The sequence below is a fragment of the Hippopotamus amphibius genome, chromosome 2 (assembly GCF_030028045.1).
Source record: "Hippopotamus amphibius kiboko isolate mHipAmp2 chromosome 2, mHipAmp2.hap2, whole genome shotgun sequence".
Lineage (NCBI taxonomy): Eukaryota > Metazoa > Chordata > Mammalia > Artiodactyla > Hippopotamidae > Hippopotamus > Hippopotamus amphibius.
In genome coordinates this window covers 217031471-217053549 of record NC_080187.1, presented here as the reverse complement: position 1 = coordinate 217053549, position 22079 = coordinate 217031471, and the positions used below count along the sequence as shown (strand labels likewise).

General features: G+C 51.4%; 1 protein-coding gene across 1 annotated transcript; it reads left to right on the top strand.

Moving 5' to 3' along the window:
- Nucleotides 1–14671: 14671 nt before the first annotated feature.
- Nucleotides 14672–20491, top strand: ISL2 (ISL LIM homeobox 2). Its single transcript, XM_057724706.1, has 6 exons — nucleotides 14672–14804; nucleotides 15660–15849; nucleotides 16130–16392; nucleotides 18223–18506; nucleotides 19116–19283; nucleotides 19676–20491. The coding sequence occupies exons 1-6, from the start codon at nucleotides 14747–14749 to the stop codon at nucleotides 19790–19792; spliced, it is 1080 nt and encodes a 359-aa protein (XP_057580689.1). The 5' UTR covers nucleotides 14672–14746; the 3' UTR covers nucleotides 19793–20491.
- Nucleotides 20492–22079: the final 1588 nt, after the last annotated feature.

The window sequence follows — 22079 nt, the reverse complement described above, 5'->3', positions numbered from 1 at the left end:
AGACAAATTCTTTAATTTCACTGATCCTTTGTGTCTTCATTGGTGAAGAGTGTTGTTAATGCCTTCTTCATGGGGTTTTGGTGAGAAATGTATGGCATTTTGTGTTATCTATTACTGGTTAGATTATTAGTTAGATATTAGTTATCTATTGCTGTGTAACAAATTACCGCCCCCCCCCCCCCAAATTTAGCAGCTTGAAACAATGTTTATTATCTCACACAGTTTCAGAGGATTAGAAATAGTGGAGTGGCTTAGCTGGGTGGTTCTGGTTTAGAATCTTTCACAAGATTGCATTCAAACTACTGGCCAGGGATGCAGTCTTTGTAGACTTAAATGGGATCAGAGGATTTGCCTCTAAGCTCACTCATGTGGCTGTTGGCAGGAGGCTTCAGTTCCTCACCACGGGGACCTGTCCATATGGCTTCTCCCAAAGGCAGTGATCAGAGATTAAGACAGAGATGGAGATACCAAGACATAAGCTGCAGTCTTTTATAACTTAAACACGATGGTAACATACCATCGTGACTGCCATATTCTATTGGTCACACTAACCAACCCTGATACAATGTGGGAGAGGACTGCGCCAGGGTGAAAAGAACAGGAGACGGGGATCACTGGAGGCCATGGTGGAGGCTGGGTACCACCCATGGATAGAGCACCCAGCAGGCACACCTGGACACCACTAATTCAACTGGCATTTATTGAGCCCTTCTAGGCCCAGGAGGTATAACATAGACATTCTCCTGTCCCCAACGACTCTCATCCTAGAGACCCATAGTGAGTGCTCAAGAAATGTGTTTTTTCCCTCAAGAGAAAGAAAGAAACAAACAAAAACTTCATGAAAGGCTATCTTGCTAATCAGAGGTATAGCCATGATCTGAGTAATTCGCACTAGGGAAAGTAGGGAAACCCTCCCTAAATATGACTATTACAAGTTGGAGGACTCTGCAGTTTTCAGTTTAGAGCCTGAGAATTTCCACTAAGGACCCTAGCAGAAGTAAAGACAGCCATTATACTTGAGCGAAAGGTGTACTAGGCACATTGGTGGTATCCACAGTCTAGCAAACAGGGTTATTTTCCGAAACTATTTTTTTGGACATGGGCTGCATCTATAGGCACACTAATAAGGTTCTGAAGTCCTGGGCTCCTTATCTCTATGTGAAAGCAGCTAAGGTGGGACCTCTATTTGGCAATGATTCACCCACTGTCAATTTTGTTGATGTTTAATACAATGTATATATTGACAATGTATGTACTATATAATGAGGCGACCTTGAGTTTAACATCTTCTAGAAGGCACTCTGACCTCCTGGTTTATCCTAATTAGCGAGATTTTACTCTCCTGATATTTTACCTGTGCTAAAATATTCATATTTCAGGCTCTTAGAGGAGACATGTATGATTCATAGGATTAATGGCAAAGGAATTTGCCTCCATTATCAAATTAGCCTTGCATCTCACCAGCCTTCGTAATGCTGAAGTGAAACTTGAGATTTATACATAAATATTGAAGTCTTTTTCCAAGTTTAGTAACACATGCTTATCTTTCTAATATACCCATGGACAGAAACAGACACTGGAACTTTTGCTGATGCAAAAGAGCCCTCAGGTATCTGAGAGACACCAACTCAAGTCCCACTGGATGGCTGTCCTTCTCTCTAATGCCCTTGACCAGCCTTTTCAGGTCACCAAAAATGTGTGGTTCAGTAGCTCTTTTCTGAGCCTGCCGTCCTCTACCAGGCCTGTGGAGGATGCAGGAGAAGAGATTGATATCATCTCTGAGCTCATAGATTTAATGAAAAACACTTGTCCCAGAGTCTCCTCCTTCACAAGAAAGGGCATGGATTATGTCTGTCTTATTCGCAGCTGTATTTGCAACGCTTATAAAAGGAATTTCAGGCAATCTCCGTTAGGTAGCCCCTACAAACTAAATCGTCATGTGGCCCCCAGGTGTCTCCACACTGAAGCACACACATCATGAACTATAATGAAAGCACTGGGGCCAAGCAGGGGGCCAGACCTTCCACAGTCCCCATACTTCGGGTTCATTCCTGCCTCCTTACTTTGCTACCAGGTGCCTGCTGCTTGGGGCACCCTCCTCATTGCCAAGACTCTACCCTAGCGGTCCCTAATCTTCAACCCAAGAAGTTTTTGGCATCTTGCAGCCAAATGAGAAAAATTAGAAAAATGTAATGAGTTTTTCAGAAAGCTCAGAATATTTATTCTGAGACTAGGCTTTTCTTTTTTGGTGTTACTATGTTACCTCTTGTATGAAATTATGGTAGGAGATGTTTTAATGCCTCACTTGGCATCATGGAATAGTAGCAGTCCTGTGCGATGTCTCCATTGTTTTTCTCTTGGTTCCTGAATTCCAAAAGACTGGGAACCACTGTCATATAAGAACAATTCAACCCCCAACTCACTCTTGGGTTCTTCCTAATCCTTCAGGGCTCGCTTTTCCTTTCTTTAAAAAAAAAAATGTTAGGATATTTTCCCTCTAAAGTCATAAGTATACAGTGCAGGACAACTGGTAAATGTAAAAACTCACAAGGAAGAAAATAGAAATCCTCTATAGTCCCACTTCTCAAGAGAAAATAAACTTAGTCTGAGAGATGCCCTTCTATTCCATTTTCTTTTTTTTTTTAATTAATTTATTTTTATTTATTGGCTGTGTTGGGTCTTCGTTGCTGTGGGGGGGCTTTCTCTAGTTGCGGCAAGCAGGGGCTACTGTTCATTGTGGTGCATAGGCTCCTCATTGCGGTGGCTTCTCTTGTTGCGGAGCGCAGGCTCTAGGCGTGCAGACTTCAGTAGTTGTGGTGCATAGGCTCATTAGTTGTGGCTCACGGGCTCTAGAGTGTGGGCTCAGTAGTTGTGGCACACAGGCTTAGTTGTGCCCCTGCATGTGGGATCTTCCCGGACCAGGGATAGAACTCATGTCCCCTGCATTGGAAGGCGGATTCTTAACCACCATGCTACCAGGAAGCCCTCCATTTTCTGAGTTTATCAAAAATGGGGTTATTTTGTATAAGCTGTTTTGGTAATTTCATAATATTCCATCCTCCTCTTCCCTCCACAGTTATTAAGTGCTGACTTGGTCTAGCTGCTGTAGTAAGCGTTTACCTATATGAACCACTTAATCCTCACAACAACCCCATAAAGTGGGGACTATCATTATTCCCTCTTTGTAACTGAGGCTCAGAGAGGTTAAGATATACACCCATTTTACAGAGCTGCCAAGTAGTAGAGCCTTTCTGACCAGGGGTGCCTGGCTCTGGAGCCCAAACTCCGTAATAGTACGATTTAGTGCACTTCTCTTATACGGATTGACCACAATTTATTTTACAAGTCTTTTACTTTTGTTCATGTTCCTTTTCCTCCCCCAAGTTTCTGGTATTATAAATAAAGCTGCCCTATACAACCTCATGATTAGATCTTTATGTACATTATCCATAAGTATTTTCATAGAATACTTTCTAGCAGAGGATTTGGTGGGTCAAAGCAATTACAGAGTTTTAAGGCTTTGACAGTACTTGCCAAACTGCATCTGAGACTGTTGTGCCTTTTCAAAATGTTGTGCCCTTGACACTCCCTCCAACAGACTGTGAAAGGGCCAGTTTTCCCACACGTTGCCACCGTTGGGAATGATCAGGTTTTTGTTTTTTTAAATCTTTGCCAATGTGAGAGACCAAAAATGGCCATTTATGATGCTTTAGTCACTAACGTGGTGGTAACCCGCGGTGATACAAACTCTTGTGTAGTTCCCTCCCTCTGAACACCTGTGACTTGTTTCTAATGTAGAGAATATGGCAAAAGTGAAGGACTTTGCGGATGTAATTAAAGTCCCTAATCACTTGATTTTCAGTTAATCAAAAGGGAGATTATTCTAGTGGGCCTTACCTACTTGGACAAACCCTTTAAAAGGGATCGCTGAAGTTAGAGACTCAAAGCAGCAGAAACTCTCTCTCTCTCTCTTTGCTGATGGCTTTGAAGAAGCAAACCATCATGAAATGAAGCTGCAAGTAAGTGAATTTCATCACCAATCTGGGAGCTTGGAAGTTTATCCTTCCCTAGCCAAACCTCCATCTGAGAATGCAACCTGGCCATCGCCTTGATTTCAGCCCTGTAAGGCCCTGAGCAGAGAACCCGGGTAAGTCATGTCCAGACTTCTGAGTCACAGAAACTCTGAAATAATGAGTGGGTGTTGTCTTAAGCCACTGAGTTGTGTGCTAATATAACCAACAGGACTATGGTTTTTCCACATGTTATTAATCGTCGTTTTTTCCTCTTTCCAGCTCATTTTTCTGTCAGCATTCATCATTTTCTTATTTGAGTTCTTAACACATTTGTTTTGAAGGTATCAACCCCTTTGTCTGTCATAAATAATAAACAGCCATTGCATTTTTATGTGGTCAAATCCATTGGTCTTTCCCATCTGGAATCTACCTTTGTTGTGCCACTTGGAAAGCCTGTTGTCATCCCAAGGTTATAGGTTATATACATTTTTGTCTACTACTTTTGTGGTTTTGTCATTACATTTAAATCCTTAATCCATCTGAAGACGGTTTTGGTAAACTGTGGTGCAGAAAAGTCCAACTTGAATTGCTTTCAAATGAAGCAATAATATCTACTGAATAAACATTTGCTTTCCAACTGAATTCATATCAAATCAAAAGTCAGATTTTGGCCTTTTCAATCTGTTACATTAAGTCCATCATGTTCTGCTTTAGTATCAAACTGTTTTCATTATTAGAACTTTACAATGCATTTGAATATCAAGTAGGAAAAATCACCCTTCATTTCTCTTTTATAAATTTTACTCTCTATTCTCACACATTTCTTCTTTCATTTTATCTTTCGAATTATTCTGCCAAATTCCATTGGCAACTTAATTGTATCTGCAGCATACCGAAATACATTTATAGATTTATACACTTAGAGATTATCTGGGGGAGAAATGACATCCCATAATTCCATACCAGAACATGTTTGGCATTCTGTGTATTTTTCATGGCCCTCGTCAAGATAGCTGTATTCGTGTATACCTGACACATTTCTTATTGAATTAATGACGGGGTTTTAAATATTTTCATTTAAAATATACTAACCCTAGTATATTTTAATAACTGTTTGTTGCTAGATTATAGAAAAGATTTTTTTTTACTTACTAATGCAACCATAAATTAGTAAGAGTTTTGCAAAAATCATTGAAAGTGTTCAGTGAGAATCAATTGGCTTACAATTCAGAGTATTGCATATTTGATTATTTATTAGTAAATTATTTGCTATACTTCCTTTATATCAGTAAAATTTATTCTAAACATATATGCTTTATGTGTATATATGTATAATGTGTGTGTGTATATATGTGTGTGTATATATATATTTGTATGTGTATATATATAGTTTCTTTCCTAGAGACCCAGTTCTTAAACATTTATTAGTACCCCACTCAGGGGATCTATGTGCCTATGCTGATTAGCCTAACCCAATAAGGCAATCCCAAATTCCTTGCCAGTAATTGGTTCAGGAACGGACAAATCTAAGCCAAGCTGGGCCAGTGAAACAGAAAAGAGGTTTTCCAGTGGATTCTGAAAAGAAGCTCTCTTGCTCTTTGCTGAGAGCCCAGGAAGCCAGCTTCTCCCATTGGTCACCGACTAGGAGGCATGTGTATTTTGGCAGCCGTTGTGTGACCATAAGAACCACCCTCAGAATGAAGCTGAGTTTGTGGATAGTAGAGCAGAGAAACAGAAAGACACTGCTGATGACATCTTTGAACCCCTGGGTCATATAACTCTGGGGTCTGCCTGCCTCTGTGCTTGTTTTTTGTTTATGCCCTTTCACGTGAGCCTTCTTTAGCCCAAAGCACCGTGCTGATACATGCAGACTGAGTGAGATGTGTAAAGTATCCACCAGTTCCCAGCACATAGGGGCTGCTCAGTAGATGACAGTACCCACGCCACCCCCCCACCCCCCACCCCCGGCGCAACCAGGCCCACCAGGCCTTACTTCCCTGCCCAGTGCAGGCCTGCATCCAGCCTTTGCTCCCGCAACCTCCCTCCTCACTCACATTTAAAGCTTTCTCACCCTTAAAGACCCTGCTCAAATCCCACCTCCTTCACGAACGCGGTCCAGCTCATGGGCAATTCTCCTCCATGCTCAGCTTGTCTGTGCCTCATCACATACTGTCTCCTGTGGTTACCTGTGCCTTCCTGAGTCTGGGTCCATCTTCCCATCTAGAGTGGATCCCTTTGGGGCCTGGACCACTCAGCGTGCATCAGTCTGCTTCCTGCACTGGCCTGGATCAACCTCTTGCCCCTTGTAACATTCAGTGAGTACTTGATGCTGAAGCTACCCGCCTTTAATCTTTTCTCTCCCTTGCTTTTTATAAGCTGTGGGCACCAGGATTCAGCTGAATGAGATTCCTACAATAGCAAGAGGAGTGTTATTATTTTGTTCTAAAGGTCTCTACAAGTGTAAGTCATGTCTAAAGTGGCTATAAATAATTTATATTGTCCATAACTCAAGCTGATCAAAATAGACCTCATCACAGTGATGTGGCAAAATCTGGTACAAGCTGCTTTTCTGCTGCCTCCAAACCAATTACACATTCGTCGCAGATGCAAATCTGCCTGGATTCCCTACTGAATCGGATTAATGCCCCATCCGCAATCACATTAATCACAATCTGTCCGTGATTAGACACTGGATAATCCCATTGGACAAGAGGTGACAACCCAGATTCTATTATCTCATTTATTATCTATTTTTGGAGTTTGCCGGTAACTCTAGCCTCCAGAAGATGTTTTCCCATGAAAGAGGATGCTCTGTAGATTCTTTTGCAAAACTGTCGCTTCATGGGCTTCAAATAGAGCTAAGCACTTGGTGTCATTTATGACTCCTATTTTGTTTCCAGGTGATGAGTAGACAAAATAGGACATGAGTTTGTGGTCTTTATTGTGAGAAAAACACACACACACACACAGTTTCTTACAAATGTGTATTGGAAAGAATAAAAGATATCCCTTCAAAACCTTTAAAAGATTTGGACAACAGCTTTCTGAGGAGGCATCCACACGTTTGAGGATATATGACTGAGGATATACGATATTTCCTTTTCTGTTTGTTTTTGTATCAAAGGCAAGCATCTATGGTTGGTAAATGTGCTGTAACTGCCCCCAAAAGTCTAAAAACCTAAACCCACACACATCCACACACTTGTGCAGGATGGAGGACCTTTTATAATATTCCATTTTCCTTCTGGAAAGTCAAACTGAGCTCTGAACTTCCTCTCATTTGCATCTAGAAATACCACTCAAGGGAAGTGCTAGGACCACATGAGTCAGGGCAATTCTGATTCCGTGCCCACGTTCTCAGACCTGCGGGTGCTGGGGCGCAGCAGAGAAGGTCCGAAGTCACTCCCACCCCAGAAGGATACGACTCCCAAAGCAGGATTGTTCCCCGCAATATTGGTGTCTGTATCTCAAACCAGATGTATTTTTCAATATCTTTAACGGGTAAGTCCCAAGTGAGTGGTATTCTTTTCCTCCTTCTTCAGGATTACAAATAGAAATGCTTCCCTTCGCCGCATGGAAATGGTTGCGAATAACTGATCACCAGCCACCCCTCCTGCGAACCAGCCTGCCCCTGACCTGCTGTTTCTAGGTTTCTAGGTGGCCATAGGGTTTCTTCCTTCGTCCCCTGCCCCCCACCCCCTCCTGGCTCACATTCTTGTTACCTCTCGCCTCGCTTGACTTACCCACGTGTTGTCCACGCACAGCATAGCTATGTTCCTGCCATTTTCCCATCTGAACCTCTTCAGCACAACAGCAGGATCACGGAGGTTCTCCTTTGCCAAGAGGATCCCTCAGGCTCCTCGGTGGAAGTGTGGGGCTTCCCACAGGCTGACACAAACTTCCCTTTCAGGCTTCCGCTCACGCTGACTCCTCTGCGAGAGTCCAGCCACACAGACCTGCCCTGGGTGGCTGCCGGGGTCGTGCCTGTCTCTCCGGCTTGCTTATGTCACTGCCCTGACTCACTCCTGCCTCTCCCAGCTGCTCACATTTTCCCCAAAGTGCACTTGACTCGCTCATCTCCTCCTTCTGTCTTTGAGACTTTTCCCTCTTCCAAGCAGACCTTCCCGCTCCTTTTCTGCGTGGAGGAAACATACTCATCCTACAGGGCTCAGATGAGATGCCATGGGCTCCGAGAGGCCGTTCCAGTCATCCTGTTCCGTGCTCCCTCCTTGGTGTTCCTGTGGCAGCTCCGGTTCTCAGCTCTGTGGTAGCCCTCATCCCAGTGCTGACCCAAAGTCAAAGGTGAACAAAGCCAGACACTAGCTAAAGTGGCAAGGGCAGATTTTAATTAGTAACATCTATTGCAACAGGGAGAAGAGTCCCACATGAACTGAACTCAACTTCGATTTATACAAAGGTGACAGGGTATTTTAATGGGGGGCGGGGAGGGCAGTGAGGTGGGGCTCAGAAGAGTCAGCAGAGTGAAAAATTACAAAAAGCAGGAAGCAGGGGTTGGTCTGTGAGAAATCCATCCTGGTGCTTATCCAAGGTAGGCTCCTACCCTCCCACAGAGGCTGGAAGACACGGGTCCTATCTTCAGGTGTTGGATGCAACAAAAAGTAAATTCTTTTGGCAGCCTTGAGTTTTTTTCAGGCAGGCACTTTAAGCAGAGCTGGGGTCACCCTAGAGATGTGGCCTTGAGATGTTAGAAACTATGATAGTGTTTTGCTCAAATCTTTACAGGGTGAGACAGAGGTCTAGTTGAGAAAGGGCTCAGAGGAGCCTGGCTAAAGTTTGGTCAAGGAGAGACTCTGTGTCACCCACCATCATCTTCCTCTCCTCCCTACCTGGCTGCCTTGTTTCAGTGAAGGCAACCAGGGCCCCAGCCCCAAGCCTGGCCCATTTGGCAAGAGGCTGGCCTCTCTACAAAACCACCCAATCCTGGTTTGGTTAATCTATTCCTTTTGGAGCTCAGTCTCTCCCTCTTTCCTTCCCTCCCTTTCCTTCTCATTTTGCCCAGTATCTGGATCTCAAGGGAAGGGAGAGTGATGGGAAAAAAACAAACTCTAGGAGGTAGGTCCCGTGAGGTTGCAGGCTGGCAGAAGCAGCCTGCAACGCCAGTGCCCTGGGCCAGATTGCTCAGCGCCACTCCCAGGCCACGCCGAGCCAGCTGGGGTTCCCCCTTCTGGAAAGATAGGAAAAATGCAACTGTCCCAAAAGCCCTCAGTACAGCTCCTTCCTATGAGACCCTCCCCTCCTGAGATCTAGGTTTGGCAGGTTATCCCTACAGCTACCAGGGTGTGATTTGGAAACAAAAGCGCCCATGTTTTTTTTTTTAAGGATTAATTTTTCTCATCCTTTGTAATGACCGTATCTATCCTCCAAGGACAAGAGCGCTCTAGACTGTGGGTTTCTTAATACAGAATGACCTTGGCACATGTCCACTATAAACAAAGTAACAAACAAACAAATAAGTTCACTCCTATCTCGACAGACTTATGAAGCACAAGTTCATAACTACTCTCGTGGACTACTGGGTTTGAGTCTCAGTCCCACATCTTACTAGTTGTATTAACTTATGAACGTTATTAATTTATTCATTTCTGAGCTGCTGGAAGATAGTAAAAGGACCTGCCTCAATGTCTCAGAAGCAGCGTTGGCTTCATGGGATGCACCTGGTACAGTCCATGGGGCCCCATGCTTGCTTTCATGCTGTACCACTGCCGTCTTGAAGTTCTTGCTAATCTTTGAGCAAGGGGCCCTGTATTTCAGGGGGCCCAGGTTCAATCCCTGGTCAGGGAGCTAGATCCCACATGCATGCTGCAACTAAGAACCCACGTGCTGCAACTAAAAACCTGCATGCCACAACTAAAAATCCCACATGCTGCAACTAAGACCCAGCATAGCCTAAATAAATAAATACATACTAGAAAGGGGGGTAGGCACATTTCATTTTGCACTGGTATCTGCAAATTATGTAGCTCATCCTGCCCTGGGGGTTGTTGGGAGTTTTAAATGAGACCTTCTATGGTTCCTTAGGCCAGGGCCTGGCCTGCAGCAAGTGCTCAGCGGATGTTAGGGAGGGAGGAAGGGGCTCAGGAGGGAGGGAGAGGGGCCTGGCGATGCCACGGGGTACCTGCTTGCTCAAAGGAAATTGGTGGGGGTCAGGCAAGAGGGCCTGGGGAGAGAGGACAGGATTGGGTATCAGGAGGCCTGGAGTCTGACCCTGATTTGCCAAGTTTCTTCCCCTTCCCAGGCCTTAGGTGCTGTCTCTGAAACGTGGTGCTCAACTCCCCCCAAAGTCAAGCTCTCAGAAACCTATGGTGGTGATGAAGTGGATGCTGGGACCCTTTGTGGCCTGTGCTGTGCAATGTTTCCAGCTGCCTTTGGAGAAAAGTGGAGGCCAAGGGCATGGGGTGGGAGGGGGATGGAGGCAGGAGCCAGAGGAGAGGCCTGGTCCTCAGGTGGGCAATGACAGAATCCCATCCCAAAGGACTCCTGCAGGAAGACCCCTGGGTCAAGGGACCTGGCTTCCAGCTCCATTTCTGTCACTTACATGCTGGATGACAGGTCATTGGCTCTCAGTTTCCTCTCTGACACTCATGGTGGGATTAATGCTCCCATCACTAGCAACAGCTTCCTTTGAGTTGGGTGGGCACCGTGCCCTTTGTGAGTGATCCAGAGGCAAGATAGTGTAATGATTCTGCCAGCAAGCTCCAGAGGCAGAGAGCCTGGTTTAAGTCTTGGTCCACCAGCTATAGAACCTGGGACAAATTACTTAACATTTCCAAGCCTCGGTGTCTTCATCTGTGAAACAGGGATAGTTTTACCAACAGGAACGCCTTGCTGAAATTGTTGTGAGCATTCAGGCCATCCTGTGTGTGAAGGTGGCCCCAAGTGAGAGCCCCGTATGTCAGCCTGTATCATGACGCTGCTGCTGAAGATACAGGTCAGGCCCCACATTCCTCCCCATATATGCGATTTCACGACAAATAGGAGACAAAACATCTCCTGGCAGGTGAAGGTCTCCTGGTGGGTAAGCACAGGAAGGCAGTTAGTGGGGAAGGCAGTGCAGCGTGTGTGCACATGTGCAGGCCTGTAGAAGCTGTAGGGCTCTGTGCTTGAGGAGGGGCAGGCTGGGTAAGGATGACCACCTCTCTGGGCTGCAGTTTTTCCTCTGTCAAACAAGGATCTGAAAGAGAAAGTCTCCAAAAGGTCTTGCAGCTTTGTGGTTCTAGAGTTCTAGAAGGAAAGAAGAAAGGAGGGTTGACTAAGCAAAATTGTAAAATAATAAAGACCGGTTTGTTTTCAGTGACCTGGCCTGCTTTGTGATCTGCTTCCAGGCCCTGGCCCCATGCTTTCGTGTTCTTTCTATCAGGTCTTATTCCCAGGGTAGGAGCTGCTCTCCCTGTGTTGTGAGTGACCACCTGTTCTGAGCTTTCTCAAGGATTTCTGCACAGTAAGCCTATCTTTTAGGGGAACCGTGAGTAGAGTTTAAGGCAGCAGTGATGGAGTGGGGGAGGTTTGGGAAGAAGGAATCCAGAAAGACTTCTCTGTGCTTCTGGAGTCTTCCCAGGAGGGGGGTCATGGACGGGGCTAGTTTTCTTGGCTAATACAAAGCTATGGAGCTCAAGCTGCTAATCCCAGTAACGACAGAGAGTGCTTCTAAAGCGCAGGAAAGGAGGTCTCCTAGAGCTCCTGTGTGCTATAATCTGGGACGTGGAGAAGGGGACCCTGGGAACAGCCGGGAAGTAGAGAACCAGGGCAGGGCCAGATCAATGGCGCCTTGTGGCTGTGCGGGGTGGGGGTGGGGTGGGATTGTCTCTTCTCTCACTCCAGTGCTGGTCTCCCAAGGAAGGCTGTGACCCAGGAGACCCACATGGAGGGATCTTGAAACTGGTGCTTGGTTTTACAACTCCAGAGGAGTGAAGCTGGTGAGTGATGGAACCACAGCCGTGTGGGTCTTCAACCACACAGTGAAAGAAGCAAGGGAGATGGAGCCAGGCAGACCTGTTTTGAATGCCAGCTCTGACTTACCCTGTGATCAGAAGCAATCATGTCACCTCCCTAAGCCTCAGCTTCCTCTGGGACAAAATGAGTCTAATACTATCCACCTCACAACATGACTGTAAAGACCTAATAGGCTAATAACAGGGGCTTTGCACATGATGCAGACTGAACAAATATTAGTTCTTGACCTGGCTACCTGACATCCCAGGAGAAATCATCACCGCCCCTCCTCCTCCCTAATGGGGTCTTAATTTGTTTTTTTTTTGGGGGGGGGGTTGGTAAGGAAGAATTTCTCCTCTTGGCAGGAGAGTGTTAAAAGTCTGGACCTAGGATTCCAGCCCGGAGCCGCCCCCTCCTGGCTGCCTGCACCATTGAGTTAATTGATTTGTTTGCTCCTAGTTGGATGCTGAAAGTCTGGCCAGGCCCAGAGTGGCTGGAGAGCACTGGCCAGGAGCACCTCCTCGTTCACTAGGGAAGCACACCTACCACAAACCCCCTCTTCATTCTTAGACTGCACCCAGATACATGGACATCATTTGTACACAAATTCTGCACTCAGACCACACTTGCTGATCCTCCATCCCCACAGGAGACACACACAGAGCAAGCACACATGGAAATGCACAAAGAAATCATCAGAAGACGCACACACAGATGTACTTAGAGCTGCCCTCCACACCCAGAGCATGCAGGCACCACACACGGGAAAGGCACAGCGCGCGCAGAGGCTCCCAACACAAAGATACAGCAGGGATGATAATTACCAGTTACCCTGTATTGCACTACGTGCCAGAGACTGTTCTAAGCCTTTTCCAGAGTATGTTTTAATTCTTACAATAGTAGAGGTAGATACTATTTTTATCCCCTGTTTTACAGATGAGGAAACTGAAGGTCAGAGAAGTAAAATAAAATGCCTGAGGTCACGGAGTGGCCCGGTGCAGACATACCCACCCATACCTGCCCCCTTGCTCCTCAAACGCGTTTATTTTCACAGACACGCAGCATTCTCCCCCCACACTCCGGGTGAGCGCCGTTTGGGGCGGTAGTGGCCAAAGACGCAAGACATGGCCTGTTGGCACAGCGGCTGGTAAACTGTGCTGAAGAACCAGACGGGTGAGAAGACCAGACGTTCCAAAGGTAGTGGCGGTGGTGAAGGGCCTTACAAGACCGGCGGGGCCACCACGTGAAGCACTCAGCACAGCGCTGGGCGGCGGAGGGGCGCTCGCAGGCTGTGCAGTGGGACATCGTCCAGAAGTGAGTTCAGTGTGCGCTGAGGGCCTAGCCCCAGCTCTCCGCAAAGCCTCTCACTGCGCTCTTGGCTACACCCATCTCCCGGCGAGCAGCCCAGAGCGCGAGGCCAACCAGCCTTAGGTTTTTAGCAGAAGGGCCGCCGAGCTCGACCGCGCCCTCCGGCCGACGTGGGCCCGGATCTGGGATTCCCGTGGAGACATTTTATTCCAGGCGCCCACCTGCGCCCCACCCGGGCGTGCACCAAATTCTTGGTACACCTTTTAACGGGAAAACAACAACAGCCACCAAGGTTGAATAAATGTTATTTATAATTCATGAGCCAGTCTTTGAACCCTTTCAAACAAAACCCAGAGCGATTTCTTTGAAAGAAAGAAATGCCTGGACTCTGCTCAGAAGTCGCGGGTTTTCTAAGGAAAGACAAGCCGCTGCACAGATAGTAAATTACCCCGCGCGCCACATTTGTTTCTGATTATTTGCGTTGCAGTTGGTTTGCGAAATAAAACGGAAGAGTTTATAACTATCGTTTATTCTGCAAGTGAGACACATATTCGACCCCAGCCTCGTTCCTAGAAGGAGCTGTGCTATTCGAGTGGGGAAAGAATGGGGGAGTCCACGTCAAATGCAAGTCAAGGCTCGAATCTGAATCTGGTGAGCGTCTTCAGATTCTGCGTTCTGGAGTTACCCACCTAAAGCTCCAACTCAGAGAAGTTTTCCACAGGCTGACGGATGGGGACGTCTAAACAGAGTTTACCCAAACCCTTAACCTCTTTCTCTACCTTGGACCCTGAGAACAAAGGCGCCTGAGAGGAGAACGGTGACCGGCTGGACGGTGAAGGTCTTGTCCAAACAGACCACCCTTCCCCCCAGCTCTCTTCCCAAGAGAGTGGACTTTTTTTTTTTTTAATGAGAGAAGGGAACATCTAAAGGACAGACCCCCCCACACACTCCCCCATGTATCCATCACCCTTCTCGAGCGCGCCTGGGGAGACCGCCCCGCAAGTCCAAGAGGAAGCTCAGAGCTGCGGCGGCCGCAGAGACAGCGCAGCGGTGACGCAAGGTCCAGCCGGGATAGCCCGACCCGGGGCCTGAGTGAGGATCCTTGTAGATTTCGGGGGCGGGGGCTGCGCTCCATTGTTCACTCTGGGCCAATCAGGGTTGGCTCATTTCCTTCCAGCCAATCCCCCGTCACCCCCGCCTTCCACCCAAGCCACCCCGCCCGTTAGCCCCCAGGTCCCCAACACCTCCCCCGCATCCCCAGCGGTTCTGGGGAAGCTTCGTGACGCCACAGGTCCCGCCCCCAGCTCCGGCCCCGGGCGAGTGCGTGCTGACGTCATGCTGCGTGCGGGCCGGTGCGGAATCGCTCCTTCAACTCCGCGGGGCAGGAGGAGTTAGTTAGCAAAGAGCCGAGGCTGGGCGCGCGACCCTCGTTCTTCTGCCCCCGGCCGCACGCTTTGCGCACATCTCTTTTCTGCATGGTGGATATTATTTTTCATTATCCTTTTCTGGGTACTATGGGGGATCATTCCAAGAGTAAGTCTTTCTCTGTGTGTGTGTGTGTGGCGTGTGTGTGCGCGCTTAATATGCAATATTTCTAATGCAGAAGAATGTTTAGTGGATTCTACAAGTGGCTTCTATTTGACAGGACACTGGGAGAGAAAAAAAAAGAATGCATTTTCCTGCAGGACTGCTTATCCTTTGGAATCCTGTTGTTTTAGTTTATAATTAAATACTCTTTCTCAAGCCTGCTAGGCTGACCTCAGGCTGTGAAATCTGCTTCTGTTTTGCGCTAAGGCAATAGGTTTAATTTAGGGATGTGGGTTTTTTGTTTGTTTGTTTGCTTGTCTTTCGGCCTTTCGAATGAGGGCGATTTCTCTGGCTGGATCTGGGATATTTAAACTAAGAAATGTTAGAGGATGAGCGGAGACTCCACCGAAAGCTGATGTGTCTGTGTTGGGATAGGAGGGAGTCGCTGTGAGAGGGAGTGTGCGGACGGAAATGCTGGAACATCACCGTCCAGTATTGATGGGGTGGCGTCCGCAGGGCTTAAATGTCTATTTACTCTTTCTTCTTACTTGTTTGCTTTCAGTTACGAGATAATGTCGATAAAACGCCTGTGTCCAAGTGAATGTAATAGCGAAAAAAATTGGGGAGGGGCTGGGGGGAGACAAAAAGCCTTCATAAATTCAGAAGATTTTGTTTTTTCGTTTCCAATTGTCTGGACCTTTGGAAAGCCCATTTCCTTTTTTCTTGTGGTCGCAATTCCTGAAAGAGAGCGAGAGCGAGAGCGCGAGCGCGAGCGCGAGCGGGTTGGGTTAGGGCTGCAGCGGCCTCGGCCGGGGTCCGGGCAGCCAGGCCTGACGCGGGCCCCGCGCCCTTCCCCGGCAGAGAAGCCCGGGACGGCCATGTGCGTGGGCTGCGGGAGTCAAATCCACGACCAGTTTATCCTGCGGGTGTCGCCCGACCTCGAGTGGCACGCCGCCTGCCTCAAGTGCGCTGAGTGCAGCCAGTACCTGGACGAGACGTGCACGTGCTTCGTGAGAGACGGGAAGACCTACTGCAAGCGGGACTATGTCAGGTGAGGCCCGCCAGAGCCGGGGCTGCGCCACCGCCCGCCGGGGCCAGGGCTCGAGGATGGCGGGCCGCCCGCGCGCCCCCGCGCGGGGAGAAGGCCGCGCCCACCCCGAACGCGTGCCGCCGCTCACCTCCCGGCCTGGGAACCCCTCGAGGGCTGGTCCCCGGAGCCTCCCTCCGGGCCACAAAGCGTCCTGGGCGCGCGTGCCCGGGGCGGGGAGCAGTCCGTAGGCGAGGCCGGCCACAGGCCGGGTGCTGACACCGCCCGTGCCTTGGACCCGCAGGCTCTTCGGCATCAAGTGCGCCAAGTGCCAGGTGGGCTTCAGCAGCAGCGATCTGGTGATGCGGGCGCGGGACAGCGTGTACCACATCGAGTGTTTCCGCTGCTCCGTGTGCAGCCGCCAGCTGCTGCCCGGCGACGAGTTCTCGCTGCGGGAGCACGAGCTGCTCTGCCGCGCGGACCACGGCCTCCTGCTCGAGCGCGCCGCGGCCGGCAGCCCGCGCAGCCCCGACCCGCTCCCCGGCGCCCGCGGCCTGCATCTGCCAGGTAAGGCGCCTGCGCCGGGCACTGCGCCGCCGGCTCGGGGGTGAGTGCACGTGTGTGTCTGTGTGTGTGTGGGGGGGGGGGGGGGGCGGTGGGTAGGTGGGTGGTCGTGCTCGAAGAGTTGTCACTTGGGTGTATTTCCCTTTGCCAGCATTGTGGAGCTTTCTGCGGTGAGTGCAGAACTCTGTGCTAGGAACGCGGCTGAGTGTGTGTTCGTGTGTGACGGGGGGAAATTGCGTGTAAAAGCGATCTGGGATTGTGTGTATGAGTGTGCAGAATTGTGTTCTCCGTGATCAGGAAATGTGCGGGACGCAGTACTAGGAGCAGGAAGGTGAATGACAACGGGGACTCTGAAGTGGTGACTTTGTCTAAGGAGCTTGTACTGGGAATTTCAGCAGTGTGTGTGTTGCCAGAGAGAAAAGATAGGTTTGTCTGGGAGTATGTGTGTAAGAAATACAGTTCCCAGCCTAGAGCTGGGTTCAGCCAGCCAGAAGCCCACCGGTAGAGACAGCTCAGAAGGCTAACCACCCAACAAAGAGCTAGTGTCTGCGCTTGTCTTTTGAGGCCCAGTTTGATGAACAATTTAGCCAAACATTTCTCAGTGGGGAAGGAGTGGAGGCACAGTGGACTCAGGGGATGCTCTGGGTCCTCATCAGATGTCTAGAGATGGGTTCCTAGTGGGTGGTTATCGGGTAGGAACAATGACTCCGGCTGAGCGGTTACCAGCAAGTAGCCAGAGACCTGAAGCACCAGTCTCTAGACGAGGCTGAGCATCTGGGTGCTGTGTATTTGAAGTGCTCCCACTTTCTCTAGTCCTCCCTTTACTCCCATATAGAATGAGGAAATTGGGCTAGATGGGCTATTTGTAAATATTTATCCAGATCTTGAAATGCCTGGAAGGGGATATAAATTGAAACAGTGCGACTTGTACCCAAGGGTATGTAGACCTGGTTCAGATGGGGGTGTGAAACGGGATGAAGCCAATGTTGAGTGCACCCTGGTCTCGGATATCGGAGGGGCTCCCTTTTGTTTGTTGCGGGTTTCGGGCCGCGGGAATCTGGCCCTCGGTACCCGATTCTGCTCAACCCGGGGTTGAGAGAACCCAAGGCCGAGTGAGGAGAGTGCCATGGGCTGCGCGCGGCCGGCAGGGTGGCCGCTGGGCCAGGGAACCTGGAGCCTTCGGGGAGGAGACCCGGGGGTCTGAGGCCCGAGGGCTGGCATAGAAGAACCGTTCCAGGCCCTGGAGGCCCGCCCGCGCCCCACGGCAGGTCTTCGCGACACACGGTCTGGCCCTGTTCGGGGGGGCCTCTGAATCAGGGAGAAGGGCTCCCCCCCTCCCACCGGGAGCGGGAGACAAGCCCCCAGTCCCGAGGCAGCGCGGCGCTCGGGGTCCGCGTGGGTCCTCTTCCCCTTTCCCGCTCCAGAGCCCCGGGCGCGCATCCTTCCTCTTCCTCTGAAACTCCGACTTCTTCCGGAGGGCTTCCCTCGTCCCGCGGGGTTCACGCGGGCATTCCTAGGGTCGGGTAAGCGGAGGAGGCACAGCGCGGGGCGGCCACGCGGGTCCGGCCCAGGCCTAGCTGGGAACTCCCACTCCCTGCTTGCGCTCCGGGGAGATCGCTGGGGGAGCCCCCTGGAGGAACTAGGGAAGGGACGCAAATGCACACCGTTCTCCGGGTAGGGCGAACGGGTGGAAAGGGACCCAAGATGAACAATAAAACGAAATAATTGGAATAAAAGAGAAACGAAATCGGGCCCCGGAGGACTCGGCTGCCGCGGGGCGGGGCGCAGGGAGCGCGGGTGGCGGCTGCTCGCTCATCTCTCGCTGCCTTGCAGACCCGGGATCCGGCCGGCAGCCCTCGCTGCGCCCGCACGTGCACAAGCAGACCGAGAAGACAACCCGCGTGCGGACCGTGCTCAACGAGAAGCAGCTGCACACTCTGCGGACGTGCTACGCCGCCAACCCGCGGCCTGATGCGCTCATGAAGGAGCAGCTGGTGGAGATGACCGGCCTGAGCCCGCGGGTCATCCGCGTCTGGTTCCAGAACAAGCGGTGCAAGGACAAGAAGAAATCCATCCTCATGAAGCAGCTGCAGCAGCAGCAGCACAATGACAAGACGGTGAGGGACTGGGAGGTGGAGGGTCGGATCATGTGGAGCCTCGGGTTCGCGCCCCGGCATCTGCGTACCCTTTTCTGGGCCGGCTCTCGGGAGATCCAGGGGGAATTGGAGTCTCCAATAGCGTGTGTTTGTGCTTTCAGAGCAAGGCTTACCTTGGGGTTGAAGGCTCCTTAATTATTGTATCTGAGGTCAGGTCTTCCCCAGTTCCAGTGACAGACCAGAGTTGGGTCTGGGGCGCAGTTCGGAGCCCAAGGCGGCATGGTTGCCAGCGCCAGCAAGTCGGGGCGGATTGTGTCCTTCTCTCAGCATGACTCGGTTTGAACACTTTTCCTCTGCAAACCTGGAGAGGGACGGGAACGCAGGCCTGGCGTCCCTTCCTTTGCCATGTTGGCTTCCAGCACTGAGGCTGGCCTACAGTGGCTGTTTTGGGGCCCGAGGTATCTCCAGGGGAGAAGGCAGGCTCACTCGGCTGCGGACAAGCGTATGCCTTCTCAAACCGTTTCAGGCTCCGAATCGCATTCCAGTGCCGGGGGCCCCAGTCTCAAAGGTGCTGGGAAACGCAAGACCTAACTTTAGCGTCTTCCATCCCCTCTTCTGCTTGTCCCGCAGAGCCTCCAGGGACTGACCGGGACGCCCTTGGTGGCGGGCAGCCCCATCCGCCACGAGAGCGCCGTGCAGGGCAGCGCTGTCGAGGTGCAGACGTACCAGCCGCCGTGGAAAGCGCTCAGCGAGTTCGCCCTCCAGAGTGACCTGGACCAACCCGCCTTCCAGCAGCTGGTGAGGCCCTGCTCTACCCGCCTGGAACTCAGGACTCCGGGGGAGGTGGGGTGGATTTAGCCACTTAGCCAAGGTCGGAAGGGGTGGGGGGTTTTCAGGGGATGAGGGGCTGGGGGGCAGGAGGTGGGTAGCTGCAACCGCACCCAGCCCATAATTCGCTCTAAACCAGGTCTCCCTGGATTAAAGCGCTCGCAGGAGAGGTCGAGGGATTAACCAACCCGAGCCCCCGCCCTAATACCCCTGCATGCGCTTGGGGACCTGACCGACTTCTCCAAGGGCCTGCTCCCAGCCGGCGTCTTGTCCCCAAGGGACACCTTGGGGAGCAGACGGCCCGGGAGAACCAGCTCGGGCGCGTCTTCACCCGCTCCTTCCCGGTGTCTCCACTGTCCCAGGTCTCCTTCTCCGAGTCTGGCTCCCTAGGCAACTCCTCCGGCAGCGACGTGACCTCCCTGTCCTCGCAGCTCCCGGACACCCCCAACAGCATGGTGCCGAGTCCCGTGGAGACGTGAGGGGGACCCTTCCCCGCCAGCCCACGGACCTCGCATGCTCCCTGCATGAGACTCACCCATGCTCAGGCCATTCCAGCTCCGAAAACTCTCTCGCCTTTGTAATTATTATTATTGTTATTTAAAGAGAGAGGACTGAGAGAAGCGGTCGGGACAGCCCAAAGCGCCAGGACGCCACCTGCTTTCACCAGACTGGAGAGCCCTGCTCCGAGGACTTTTGTTTTTACAAAACCAGAATTCGGGTTCACTAACGTTAGCTCTGCCCTCTCCTCTCCCTCGCTCGGCGTGGCCGCCGCCGCTCTATTTCCGCGCCTCCCCCGCCCCCTGGTACCCACCTGTGCGTGGAGACCGCGCAGGGCAGGTCCCGCGCCCGCACAGCCCCGAGCTCGCCCGCGCGGACGCAGGCGCCTGCCCCCCGCCGGCCCCGCGCTCCCAGGTGGCTTCGCCCAGCCACTCGCAGGGAAGAAGAGGACGGGGCGACCCAAAGGAACAGACACTCAATCCCCCAAAGCGCATGATTGCCGGAAAACAATTGAAACGAGACTTTCTTTGAAAATGTTTTAAATTATCAGTCGACGGAGGACAGAGTGTGTGAGCCTTTGCCGAACAAAACGTAAGTTATTGTTATTTATTGGGAGGACAGTCAGTTCGTAGTGGGACGAATATTTTGATCTTAATAAAAAAAAAAAGTCATAACCCCATCAGCGCTGCTCCTGTGTGCTGTGGGCGCAGCGGGAGGGCCGGACAAAGGCAGGTTGGGGGTTGGGGCTTGTTTCAGCGAGAGCGGGGCTCGGCGCCGGGCCCACAGCTCGTGCCCGCGTGCTTCCGCGCTGCCGGGGGCGGGCCCGGCGGGGATTGGCCGCCGCGCGGGGGGCGGGCCTGGGTCGGCTCCCTGCGATCCGGGCGCCGCGTGCGGCCCAGCGAGGCCCGGGGGAGCGTGTAAGCGCCTGGGCCCTCCCGGGCGTCTGCGCGCTCCCTCTTGGCTCCCCATCCTCTGCGTTTCGCGGTGGGAGCCCGCGGGGCGGTGGGGTGACCCCGTTTGGGCGGGAAACCTGCAATATTCCGATGGTGGCCGTTTGGTTCGCTAGGGCGAGCGGTTTCCGTCTCGACCTTGCCTCAGCTCCTGCAGCTGGGCCCAGCCTGGCGTCCCTCAAGGCCCCCTGGACCTTGGCTCCATTTCTGGCCGGGTGCACTCGCCCACCCCCCGCCCCCCGTGCTTCTTTTCCCTCCGCTCTGGACCCCCGAGCCTTCACTCCTGGGCGCCTCGCCCGCCAGCCACCGGTCCCTGCCACCCAGCAGCGAGGCCAGCCCGCGGTCCCCGGGGCGAACAGGGGGGCCTTGACGGCTTGTCCTCGGCGCTGTCCCCAGAGTGGGTGCGCGACGTGATCAATCTCGCTACATTTATTAATTCCCCCGTCTAGACAGAGGAGAAGGCCGGGCGGCGGCCTTATCTTCATTCGGCATCACCTGCAAGCGATACACTGAAGGAGCCACAACAAGCCCCCGCTAGGATCGCGGCTGCCAGGGAAAATAAGTCCACCCAGAACCAGTCTGGCGTGTCCTTGGTTTATTTTCTTTCCAGACCCGAAATGCAGGGGGCGGGGGATGGCCCGGGTGGGAGGGGGCTGGGAATGGCCGCTGGATATGCCGTGCCCAGGTCACTTGGTGTGACATTTCAAACCCCTGCGACTTGTTTTCTTGAAACTGGCTTTAGTGATCGCAGGAAATAACCGAGAGATACTGAATCTCCAGCAGGCCCCCGGGCAAGCACACAGAAAACGGGAGGCTCAGGTTTTACCCTCCACAAATATTTAACCCTTTGACAGCCTGGGATCATTCTTTTTCCAGACCAGTCCTAATTTGGTGGACTCAGAAAGCTGCCAGCCTACCAGTGATTCCACTACTCTTGAAGAATCTCTGGCATTGGGTTTCTATTTCCTTGTCCTTCCAAGTTAAAAAACCCACAAGTATATCCTTCTTTCCTGGAATTGTTTTGAAAGAGGGCAATGCCCTTACTGAGTAGGGGATGGTTGCAGTCTGAGCTCAGGTAGCGCTTGGCAAGGAAAAATGTGTCTGAGGGGGCATCTGTGGTCGCTGGATAGAGGAATCGATGCCTTCTGTTAAAAGGCCATGGGCTGATTGGATGGCCAGAGGCTGCTGTAGGTGTTTCAGCTGAACTGATGGCAGAATTCCGTCGCCGAGTTCCTCCGCTTCCCCACATTAGAGATGGGAGGTTGAAAGACTGGCTGGCAATTATTGAAAGAAAGTGGGAGGAGGTCGGAAGATCGGG